The sequence below is a fragment of the Buteo buteo genome, chromosome 2 (genome assembly GCF_964188355.1).
Source record: "Buteo buteo chromosome 2, bButBut1.hap1.1, whole genome shotgun sequence".
Lineage (NCBI taxonomy): Eukaryota > Metazoa > Chordata > Aves > Accipitriformes > Accipitridae > Buteo > Buteo buteo.
In genome coordinates, this window is record NC_134172.1 from 25,721,206 (window position 1) to 25,734,347 (window position 13,142).

The 13,142-nt window shown below is 37.7% G+C and overlaps 1 protein-coding gene across 3 annotated transcripts in view; it reads left to right on the forward strand.

The window, feature by feature from the left end:
- CDK14 (cyclin dependent kinase 14) overlaps positions 1–13,142 on the forward strand; it is a 335,336-nt gene that overhangs the window by 149,751 nt on the left and 172,443 nt on the right. For all 3 annotated transcript variants that reach the window (XM_075048971.1, XM_075048979.1, XM_075048988.1), the window contains one exon: positions 9,667–9,729. In XM_075048971.1, coding sequence (XP_074905072.1) covers positions 9,667–9,729 — 63 coding nt within the window. The remainder of the gene's footprint in view (positions 1–9,666; positions 9,730–13,142) is intronic.

Genomic DNA, 13,142 nt, shown 5'->3' on the forward strand with positions numbered 1-13,142 from the left:
GAGGATAAAAAAGAAAATCTGAAATTGCAGTAAGGAAGAGAAAGATTGAACTGTAGGAATGCCTCTTTAATTGTAATGACAGTAAAGCACTGAAGAAGCTATTATGGGGTGATGGTTTCTCTAATACTGGCAGTCTTTAAGAACATTTTAGACAATCAGCAGGATGATGTCATTGATAGTAGTTATAGGTAATTTGATTATTTTTCTTTTTGAGATCCTTTCTATGTGTATCATTCTGCATCTTAATTTTTATCAGTTAAATATGAATACTTGTAGTGTTTCAGTGAAGTTAATACACTGTTACTTTCCTGTATCAGGAATTGAAGAAAAAATATATCAGTTTATTTTACTACTTTAAACAAAATTAAAAAAAAAATCCTTCTAGCTTTTGTATTTATTTTTTTATTATTAATTGATTATTTCTAGGCTGTAGAGTTCTGGACAGCTCTACCATCAGTAATATTCTGGTGGCATCCCACACATTCCTTATCTTTTAATTTCAGTAATAAACTGGCATTGTCTAAGTCCCTCTGAGGTGAAACCTGACCATATCTCAACATGCACTAGAGACCATTCAATCTAATTAAACTTTTTCTCAGGCTCTTTAATAATGTGGGTTGTAACTGCTGTTTAATTCTTCTTAAAATGAGAAACTCTGATTTATTCAGTGCAGACTGAAAAAACAAACAAACAAACACCAACCCCAAACTGGCTGTTTGGAGAGTGATGATTGCCATAATTCTGAATCTTAAAAATAGATTTTTCCTTCCTGAACTAGCAGTATGCAGCTTTGTACTACTTGAATCATATTGATAAACATACTTCTATGAAATCTTTAAAAACAGAAACTTGGGGTGAACAATTCTGGCAAAATAATAATAAAAATCCTGGAGTCAGAATGAAGGGATCAGTAATTGCAGATATCTTTATAATAGGTTTATAGTTTTATCATATAAAAAATAACTAAGGAATGGTGAATAAGAGGAATCAAGAATCAAGCTTGAGTAATAAACAGAGCCAACACTTGAAAGTTAAAAAGGCCTATTCATTTTTTCTTGTTTTACTACTTTGAGTAAAGAGGATATAATCCATGGAAGCATCATTTTTCTTCTGTGCACCTTGCAGTCTGAACTGCAATTTTCCCTATAAAATTTTTATTAATCTTACGATCATGCATGGGCAGTTAAGATTAGGAGGCATGGCAGAAAACAGTCACTCAGCCAGTGTGAAGAGAGGTCTACCATAGGATGTTGAAGCTTTTATAGAAAGTCTTTGCGCTGCTTTTTTCCTGCCCTGAAGATGGCATTTTTCTTTTTTATCCCAGCACACCACCATAGTGAAGGCTCTTGTGCTAGCTCAGCTTGTGTAGATATGTCTATACCATCCACGGCCAGTACTGTGCCAGTATTAGTGTGGATACTCAATGTAGTGTGGCTGTTTGTGGATTGTCAGCCTCCCTGCCGTGTATGTGTTCTGCCTACATGGCCTGGAGTGAGTACTCTCACCATGAGCTTGGGGGTATCTGCCATGCTCTAACAAGAAACTTTTTGTATCTTCAAATTTATTTTTTTTTTTTGGTATATGTGGATGAAGTGGAGATAATGGTCAGTGCTGTGGAAACCTAATGACTTAACAAATTAAAGAAAAAGTGCACATGCACATCTGTGTGGACACAGGTATTACAACTTGCTTAGCTTGTAAAAATTGTCCCAACCCTGTTGACTTTGGGGCTAGAAGTCCATCACAGTTTACACAAGCTGATGATCTGCTGCTAGGTTTTGAGCATACCAAACAGAAATTCCTACTGATTTTTGAGATATCATTCTTTTGTTAAAATAATCTTACTAAATTAAGTGTTTACTGTCTCTTTAACCTGATTTACTAAGAAAACAAGGCTGATACAATTATTAAGGTGGCTAGAGAATAAGGAAGAGGATAAACTGTCATCTTTAGAAAAACTGGATTTTGTTGAAGAACTTTTAGTTCATTCAACAATTCTTTCCGTGGCAGCGTGTCTCACCAGTCAGAGACACAGACCAGATTGTTCTCTGTGCAACAAACAGAGACTTTGTATCAATAAATAAATAAATATATATTTTATAATAGCAACAAAAAAATCAGACAACTGTGCATTTCCTTTTCTCTCTGGGATTTTCAAGTAGGTTTGTATATGTATCATGTACTCCCCCACCTCCCAGCCTCCTTTTTCTGTATAGTATTGTTCATGTGTTTTGAAGTATATTTATCTTTGCTGACAGTGTGAGAGAAATCCAAGGCACTAGAAACATCTGTTAGCAAAATTGTTTTCATTAAAGGTGTCTTGTGGGGTGGTTTTTTTCTTTCTTGAATCCCTAATATGTATCTTTCCCCTGCTGCTCAGCCCAGCTGCTGCTGTTACCTTCTGCGGTTTTTCTGGAAGTTGCTTAGGTATCACCCAGAGATAGCTTGTAGGATATTTTTTGTTAGCATGGCTAACACTGGGTCATCTCATAGGGGGAAGAGACTGAATTATGGAAAGCCATAGAAATACTTGAAAATGAGGGTCTATGACACTTTTGAAAATACAAGCAACATGAAATTCATTTAAACCGTAGTACAGTAATCTGCAGAGTGCTTAGGTTGGAGGATACATGCCATTTAAATAAAATTAACTTTCCTTTGTTCTTCTGTCACTTCAAATATTCCTACTGCCTGTGCTTTTATTGGTAAATTATATTATCAGTTTAAGAATTTGTTGGTGACAAAAGGGAAAGTATTTTAGTCGGTAAAACTGCTAGGGCATAAATAATGTGTGCTCTCCTTTGAACAGAGAAGAATGGCTTGCAACAGCCTCGCTGCCTCATTGGAGCAGCACAATCTGTCTGCGGCATGATGGCATCGCCGGCAGCCAAATACTCCCATTTTTGTTTTAATGGAAGGGTTCTTTCACATTGCTGGTTTTACATGATGGGAATGCGGTTGGAAATGCTTCCTGTTCCATTCACAAGCCCCAGGCTCTCCGTTCATTTCAGCTTCAGAAATGACAGCTGAAACCAATTAAGCAGAATTATGGGACAGCTAAGTCACATGGAGATTTATCATGACCGAGGAAGAAGAGGGAGAGAGAATGGATTGCATAGGAAGTAGAAATGACTAATTTAATTAGAGGAGAGCGACAGTCACTTTATTATTATGGAAAAGGGCTGGTGAAGTGGAGCTCATTGCATGTCACTGGCCGTGCCTTTGAAAGGAGACGTCCTGCCCTTTGTCTGAACACATTTGTGTTTGGTAGCAGAGTCTCTGATTTCTGCGAAAGATAGTTGGGCAAAATAGTTGATGTTAAAGCAAAGCATGGAGCATATTGAGGACATTCGTAGCTTGTGGTTTACTCATCTATTCATAATTAGAATTCTTTCTTCAAGGGGAGAAGGGAGGAGTCTGAACCATCATTTGTCTCATTTTTTTTCTGTTTGCGTACTCTCTGTCTTCCAGAAGTAAGATGCAATGTATATAAACCTTGCTTCCGTTGTATACATATCAGCCTGGATTCTTCTCCCTTCAGCAGATGCTTATACACAGTATGCTTACAAACATAAACATGCATGTGTCTACTAACATAAACCAGAGTCTTGCTGAATAGAAATGACCTTCATACACTTACACACTGCCACAAGTTTAAAGCAAAACCCCTATTAATTTCTTCATGTGAGCCTGGAGACAATACTTCATAAGGTAAATGAAACTTTTTGTGGTATTGTCATGGTAGTTGATGCGGGGGGGAGAAGTGAGTAAAAAACATCACAGAGAGTCTGAGCAAGCGTGCGTTTTCCTTTTTTTTTTTTTCTTTCCTCGTACTATGGGGTTTGTTTCCTTGTTCCTTGACCCAAGCTTAATTTTGCTTAATTCTTGTACAACTTTGTTGATTTTTACTTAGGCTCTGAGCAGTTATATTAGATAAGTAACTTAATCTCTGCCTCATTTTTATGTACCTGTAGGAGTTGTGATACTTGTCTCCATCATAGGGAGGAAAATACTCAAAATTCCTTGAAGTTTGGATCAAAGCTGGGTATTCTGTGATATGCTTCTACATACAGTTTGGAAACAGGAGAATGATGGAACTAGCATAGCTGAGCATTAATTTTCTCTTCCCTGTCCTAAGAGGCATTGTGTGGTCTCTGGTCTAACCAGAACTCATGCCATCCACCCCAGGAAGGGTCACGGGTTTCCTAGTGGAGGTCTAGTTACTTGAGATTTGCACTGAGGAAAGGATTTGTGTTTTAACTTGCTGAGAGAAGGTAGCACAAAGGCTTGACAGAGCCTTCTCAAGGATGTGGAGCTGTGTGTGCCAGAACCTTGAAGTCAAGTCACAGCCCTGGAGCAATGATGTTCTGGCATGATTTAGTAAACTACAACTATTTGAAGAAATAAGATACCAAAGTCTGCCTCAGGTTGCCTATATTTATTTTTATTTTCAGCCAAAATGGGCAAGATATCTTAAACCTGTAGCTGGAGGACTCTTATTGTAAATATTCAAGCCTCACAGCATGAGCTTGGAATTTGGAGAACGGGTAGCCTTTTTGGTGTGGGTGGCATTGAGCTATCATTTTGCAAATTGCCCCAAATTTTTTCAAGTTATAAGCTTCAGAAAAATTGTCATTTTTACTTAAGAATTATGCCTTTGAAGATTCCCCCTCTCCTCTCAAATACTTGGCTTTAGCCTTTCACAACTTCAAATACTGTAGATTGCATGCCTGGAACAAGTGAAATTACTTCTAGGGGGAGGCAGTAGTGGGAGGAAAGATCAAATTGTTCACTTAAAGCATAAGAGATTTTGCACAAAACATTATTGTATTAGTGAGGTAGCAAAGTCAAGTTCTTAAAATTGGAGGATGCCGAGATAAAGATGGCCTATGCAATCTCCTTTTGCTGTCCTTGTGGAAGAGCCTGTTGTGCAGCTCGGCAGAGGACTGTGTGGTGAAGGAATGTGGTGATTGTTGAACTTCTCTCATTTTTTTGTGGATGTTGGTATTAGGGTGTCTTCTGGAGTTCCTGCCTCATTCAAAGTATTGTTTCAAGCTAAGGCAGGTAATACTGCTTTAGAGAACTGGGTTCCATCCCTTCAACATTGGGAATCATCGTCATCACCACAATTTTATGATGTTATTGCAAATTGCTGTCATCGCAATTCAGGTATGACTGACTTCTGCTATTCAGCATGAGATTCTCGGTCTCCCTTGCAAAAGCATTATACACTCACAGCTGTAACTCAAGTCAGTGAAAACACAGAAGGTGAAATAGTGCCAAATATTCTGAAAAGTCAAAAGCAAAGTGCTTTAAACTGAGTTCCCCAAATCAATGATACTTAAGGATTTTTTCTCTTTGCTTCTATTCCCTACCTGATAAAAGGGAATAATGCCACATCTCCCCTGGATTGCTATGAAATTATTTTATGTTTGTGAAGCATGTGAATAGCATAGCAATAAGCAGGGCAGGAAAGCCTGTGAGATTAATATTTCTGCCTTCAAAGTAGTAAATAAGCCAGAGACTGCAAGCTGTGTGAGAATGGAAAAAAACAACCACAAAACCAGCACAGCTGTTCTGTAGTCAAGTCTGTCCTGTTCTGTTCAGTGAGTATGTCTAATCCTGTGAAGGGAACAAAGTATATGATCACGTTATGCGTTTAAAAAGTTATCATAATGTACATTTATTGGGCAAATAAATAAAAGGTTGGATAAACCCTGTTAATTCTGGACTTCCGTAACTTTTGAGTTCATCACTATGGAAGCTTGATTTATCTCTATTTAATGTTTTTTGTGTGGCTGTTATGAACAGATGAGTGCTAATAGATTATACAGATAGGTGTGTGTAAACTGGTGGAGTGTTAAGAGCAAGAATGAATGGGATTTTGAACTTAAGCCAAAATATCATACATTCTGTCAGCATGGTTTTACTTGTGGTGATTTGTGTGTGTTGGGGATTAACAGCATGGCTGCTACAGTCTTGGTCTAGCCAGGTCCACCTGGGATCAGGATGTGTGTGACGGATATTTGCAGTTACTGCATTCCCAGTGTATCCTCCTTCCCTGTGAGGTGTCCTCACCCTCTGAGACAGGGGAGAAGGACTGTAAAAGGTGTGTTGGTGGATTTGTTTCTTGTCTCACTACCTTGTTTCAACATAGTTTTATGTTATTGCCAATATGTAATTGTATCTTGATTTTTTTCCTTTTAGGGTATATATTTTATTGGTTCAAGGTGGTAACCACAGCAAAGACCCTAGTGTCAGAGTATGGCATGCTGTATCCGCAGCCACTGTTCCACTTGGGAAAGCATGTTGCCTTCTACCTCAAAATATAATATGAAGAAAAAGACTCCATTCATATATGTGGTACCAATTTCATGGAATACCATTAGAAAACTGCTTTCATCCAGTTTGCTCTCTGTTTTCTTTTTTAATGCTTTCCTGAAACTTGCCTTCAAGTTGTCTTCAATGTCAGTTGAGCACACAAGCACTGGAGCAGACATTTGCCTGCCAAAAGGGAAAAACAGGTTTAGAAATAGCTGTCCCTCCAGCACTGTCAGCTTTCCTGGCTATATTAATATTTAATTCAATGTGCATTGAGTACCTGCCTTGGGAAAAGAAGAGCAGCTGATGCTGCCTTTGCTTCGCCTCTACCTTCTTTTTTTTTTTTTTTTTTTTTTTTTTTTTTTATAGTGAGGAGCAATGTACTGTACCTTTGTAAGTTGCTTTCCCAGTTGGTACCATAGTATTTAGTTGCTTTTGTGAGAAGGACTCTTAGTTTTATGAGGGCAAGTTCTTGAAAGATTTGAACAGAAAAGACTTTGCATTTCTGTTTACTGTCTGAATGAAAATTTAGTAGAAGTTTCTCTGTGTCTGTAGCATGTGTGTGGAAAAAAATAGATGTGAAAAGTCTGCTGCACAGTTGATTCTGTTAGGTTTCCAGGATTCTGTACAAATTACTGCTTACGTTGAATTTTAGCTAGATGTGAGCAATCAGTTTTTGAAGGGGAGAACTACTGATGCAGAAGGTTATACCAGGCTGCCAACTGTCCTGGTCCTTGGGTTAGGAAGTGGAGGCAAATGACACATAACACAAACGTGATCATAGTTAATGTTCATGTGTGGAGGAAATGCATTCAAATAATAACTGAAATATAAGTGGAAGAAAATGGGGTTATCCTCACAATTCAGTACAAGTATATTGGAAATAAAAAGACAACTTACTGCTCTTACTAGTGATGTGACTCTGAAGTGGATGTTCTCAGAAAGCTTTTGGTGAATAGAAGAGTGCAGCTAGTGGGTGGCTGGGGTGCCAGGGCATCAGGGATGGGACTTTCAGAAGTAGCATTGCGTTTGTCTTCCTCTGGTCTGTTTTCTTTTGGTTGACTAGTTGCAAATCGTAGAAATCAATAGAAGGTGAAGGAGGCAGTATGTTTCCCACCTACTGGGTTATCTGTCACCCACAAAGGCTGGAAGACTGAACTGGGGAAATGATAATTCTCATCCTTCAGCCAGCCCACACGAGGGAGCGTGCCATGCTCGGGGCCCATGACGGGTGCATCCGAGGATGGGACACCACTGCCCTGTTCACCCTGCCGGGCTTTCTAAAGCAAAATTTCCGGCTTTTCTTTAAACTTCTCCCAAGCACTGCAGGTGCTATCACTACTCAGAAGATTTGTATTTAAGTTAAAGAAGAGAATGTGTTATTCCACAAGACTGGCACTTCTCTTCAATAACAGATAACCATTAAAATGGGGGGAATCCTCCAAACTTCTTATTTGACACCAACCATCACCTGTAGTAATGGTATTTCAGCTGATATTTTGCTGGAGGCAGGCTCTTGTGCTGGGGTTAGTACTCAAAACCTGTTAGTTTTTTCCAAACAAATGACAAGGTTAGCAGATAACTTTGTTCAGGTATGTTTCCTTGGTGTTGATACAGTAAAACAAGACACAACTGGGTAATGCAGTGATGCATACTGAAGGATGACTGGTCTGGTTTTGGCATGGTTTATTGATACAGTCCCAGAAAACTAACTGGGAGAATAGAAGAGGAATATGTACCTAGAGTGGCTAAAGATTTTACAGAAACTAGGAATAAGTCATTAAGCTAAACATAGACTTTATGCAAAATGCACTTCACTGACAGTAGCTATTCACTGGTAGAGGTGGTGTATTTTTTCATTTCATTTACTAGTTTGTTAACTATAAATTTAAGTATTGCTTGCTGTAGTTTGTGTTTTGGAAGAAACTCTGTTGTGTTGTATTTAGTGTGGTTTGCCTGTTTGAGAATGCCCTCTGCCCTTGTGATACTCAAGCTATTTCCTGCAGTCAGGACACTCGCTCTCTTGAAGCCATGCAAGAATTCCTGAAAAAAGTTGTGCTAGTGCGCAACCTAATCAACCAGTGCATCTTGCATCATTGTAATGTTAATTCAACATGCACAGTGTGTTTTCATAGTTTATGACTTCAGAAGAGAAGATTATACAGAACAGTTGTGGCTAGCATGAATTTTGTGTCTTAGAAGATGTGAACTTTCCGATGTATCCATATAACTCTGCAAAAGAGCGCTGGAGAATGGCTCCTGAGCTGGGAAGTGTTGCACAGAGAAACCATTCTGCTGTGTCGAAGGCAGCTTTTGTCCAAAACTCTCACCTTGAAAACTGCCTATATTTAGTTGGACTGTTCTGTATGTGAGGCAGGTATTGCCAAGTAGCTTTTCAAGGAACACTTGATGATTTTTACCAGATGTGTTCAGAAACCAGATGTGGAAGGCAGAGTCAGTCTCCAAGTTTTTGGTGGTTAATCTAGTGCATATTTTTGCTTTGTATATTCTGAACATAATTCCAGAAGCTGAGTTGTGCAAGCAAATCAGAGAAGCAACATGCCACTTCACTGAAAGAATACTGCTGACTAGTAGGAAGGTGAAGAAATGTGAGAGAAAAATTCAGAGGAAATAGTGTTTTGATAATAAAAGCAATAAATACTTATTAATTGAAAATAACATTAATCTATGCATTGCAAACCTGCTTATTTTCTGAAGAGATTTTATGGTATATTTGCAGGGAATATAGACAACTGTGAAGTGAAAACTTAAAGTTTTAAGTCTTCAGTGAAGCTGTTTGGTAAAGTAGCTGTAATTAATAGCTGTACATGTGCATAATATGTGCTTCTTTTTTGAGCTGGAAAGTGTCATTCAGTATTCTGATATGCAATGCCTTTCAGATTTATTTTCTAAACTGTTAAGCCATCTTAATCTAGAATCACCATAAAATTATATTTAAAAGGCAATGTTTTAATGTGAATAATGAGAGTAGGATTTGAGGTTCTCCCTTTAGGTTCTTCCTCTTCCCTCCAGATATTATCTTTGTCATGTTGATGGTGATATTGTCTTCACAAGGTATAAAATGATACTAAAAGTAATTATTTTACCATATACAGGATGTTAGGGGAAAAAAAAGTCATTTACATTTGGTGAATATTTATATCAGTCAAGTTACCAAGGTTGTTAAATAAAATGGAGTGTAAAGGTACAAGTGTGTGTGTGCACATACGTGGCTGAAAAATCTCCTTATTTTCCATTTGTTGTGTCCACTCCTAAGTAGAAGGATTTTTATTGCTGCAGTCATACAGATATTAATACACTTTTTTCCATCTGACTTTCTTTTAGCACACTGATTTATGTCAGTACATGGACAAACACCCTGGAGGGCTTCATCCAGAAAATGTGAAGGTAAGAGTCAAAAAGAGCACACATTCAAGGCAAATGCAGTAACTTTGTGTAAAATGTCCTGTCAGTTGTTTCATAGAAACTTATTATTAGCTAAAGGGAAAATTATTGGCATATGAACTATATTTTAAAATATTTTTTTCTTTAAAAATAATTAAAAATGCAAGTATTTGAACTTTCCTACAAAAGAACTTGAGGTCTGTAAAATTCATTTAGAGCTAGAATATATGAGTAAATACTGTTACAGTGTTGGTAACCCGTCCCCTCCATTCAAACATTTGCTCTTAAGACAAGACAATACTGCCCTAAAGCCCCTGAGTAAACTTGCTTTAGGCTGTCAGTGCTAGATCTTCAGTGAGGCAAGTCATTGTAAGTTTACCAAGTTTGAGGGAACTGTAATGGACTATATTAGCTGAAGGTACTGCTTTTTATATGAGCATATAAAAATCTTCCCTAATCTTTTTGCTCACTTATTTTGATGAAGCACTTTCATAGCTCATCTCACTTTAAAAACAATTTTTCTTTCTAATTTAGATACTGAGAATCATCATGCAGGAAGGAGGGAGTTTATTAACAGGATTTAATGGAAAGATAGATTGGTAGAGACTTGATCCAGTTATTTTCCAGGAAGTCAGCCAAATTATTTTAGCATCAAATGGAAGCCAATCAGATATGCAGAATGCATCGTGTGCGTATAGATCACCCAGATGATATTCGTTACACTGGTCTTGCACTTTGACATCAGTCCCATTGTTGTTCTACTTTGGAAGTGTTTAAATCTTCACTTGACATACTGAAAGCTTTATTCCAGTATTTAGTTTCTTGAAATTGAGAAGTTCATGGGGAAAATAAAAAAAAGTCCTGGAAAACTCAGAAGGCCTGTCTGGTTTAAGAAAAGAAAATATTTTAAAAAGATGAAAGAATTTTATTTTTATTTTTTTTGCAATCGCTGATCATTGTTGTACATCAACTAGTTTTATAATGTAGATTGATTAATTTTCTGTGTTCTTTCGCTGAAAAGTGGCATGTGCAACACATTAAGTTACATGAGAATGGCTACCATTAAAAAAAAAAAAAAAAAGAAAAAGTCTTCCTTACTGCATATATTTGGCCGAACTAAAAAAAAAAAAAAAAATATTTTTGAAAATACATGATATGTATGCTGCAAGATAGCATCCTTGTAATGTACGACTGTCACTCAGACATTTTGCTAGCATGGACAGGGAAAGCCCATGGGTGTCCTCCCACTGCCAGCTTCACAGTGCCTGTGTGAGTGTGGCATTTAGAAACAGCCAAAAGTGGGTGAGGTGGGACCTGCTTTTTGACTACTAAAACTTTTAAGCTTTCTTCATTGCTCAGTTTCCTAAGCAGAGTTTCATGTGCTGAATGTGCATGTTAAAACAGTGGTTTTGTGTTTCATTTCCCTGTGTACTTTCACATTCGGCTCTCTGAGGTTTGGGATAAGCTAAGACTGGCTTTGAAAGTTCTTCATGCTGCTTCAGACTTGTGAGACCTACTCAAAGGCTGCAGTGCTGTATAGCTCAGGATCTAATACACAGTAGTCATTGTAGCTGTAATTGTTCCCCACTGAGAAGACATCATAATTCACATAACTGTACTTTTTCTTGGTTGTATCAGGGCCCAGTGAGCTTGTCTTTGAGGAGGATAGGCATACACTGATAATTGGGCTTGCTAATGTGTCACTCCTCTAAATCCTGAGATACCTGTCTTTTTAAAACAGGAGCTGTGGAGGGAACTGCAGCAGCAGCATTTCCCTTTCAGATTTTGCTGCATGTATTCTTGTGGCTGTCTTTACTATCTAACAACAGTGTTCAGCAACACTTCTGAGGCTTATGGACACATTAGAAGTATTTGAATAGGCAAATGTAGAGTCCTGATGTACTGCTCATTCAAGCTTTTTAAAGTCCAGATAGAATATTAATGAAAAGCAAAGTGGAAAAAAAGGGAAAAAGATGTTAGGAAGTTGAAGCAGATGAAACTACCCTTCTTTTTCTGTTAAATAATATTAATGAAAATTGATTACATGTATTTAGTAGACTCTCTTGCCAGGCCAGCAGCAAAGGCTAGCCTTAATTCATGCAGTAATTATTAAAACCTAGCATGATGATTTGAGCTCCTACCATTTTAAAACCAAATCAGCCTGCCTAGGATATTCAGCGAAATACCTACTCTTAAAGCTCTGAGTGAAAAATAGCTGCTTAGCCTAACAGAGTGATTTCTTCAGCTGCGAGGACAGGAATTGCAGAGAGAAGGGAACCCAGTCATATATGCTAACAACTCCCAGACCTTCACCAGCATGCAAAACTAAAAGCTTGCGCTGCCTCTTCTTACAGAGGAGATAAGATGGTTACTACATAATATCTTAATGTTTTGTTGCACTGTACTCAGTTTGTCAACTTATGTAATTGTGGTTCTGAGACTTTGCCACCTATTTTGGGTTTAGCTTCTGGACAGAGCTGTCTAACTGGAGCTACAGCTGATTTTTAAGGGTTGAGCTAAGACGTATTAATTAGCCTTCTTTCCCTGCCAGCCCCTTCTTGCTAGAGGTCCTTCACTAATTTCACTTTTAGCTAGACTTTTAGACAGTGTTTGTTCAGAATCACTGGTTATGTGATCCCTAAATCCATTTTAAAAAACTTCCAGTTGAGCAATTGTATTCCAGTAGCAATAAATTAGTCTCAGCTCTCTGGGGCTAACCTGTGGGATTAAGCCATTGATGCTCTCCCAGTATGACAAAAGGCCCCCTGCCTTTTAATTTTGTTCTTGAGGAAAGTATTGCCTTCTGATGGATATTCTTTTCTGGCTTGTTGCCAGTTATTATAAACACAAAACCACATAATCACACATCCTTCTTTTTCCAAAGAATATTACATGGTAGTTCCTGTAAAACAGTACTTTATAGGAATACAGAAACAAAGCCATTATTTACTTATGTTTGGGCTTCTATAGGACATCTTCAGCCTAATTATATTTCTGAATTTTCTCCATATTTACAAGCTAAAGACAATGCTTGTTCCTTCAGGCTTGCTTTTAGATGAAGAATCATAAATAGAATAAAATCCAAATTACTTTCACGGACACACATATTGCTGTCCCCTTGGGTGTTGTGTTTGACATTGCCTTTCTTTGTGGTTTCAGATAGGCTATTTGCTGTCACTTAAATATTGTAAATAAAGAGTAAGCAGAATATTATAGGTATGTGGAATTATAAAGAAGAATGTCTCAATTGGCAGTTGTAGGAGTCTTGGGACAGTATGTTTAAGCAAACAAAAAATATTGCTTCCTAAAGTATTAGGGTTAGCCTTTTTAGTGGTACGTATGTATTCACACATAATGATTTTAGAATTTTGGAATTCATGTGTGGAGGCACAAGTCTTACAAATAACATCAGGTTT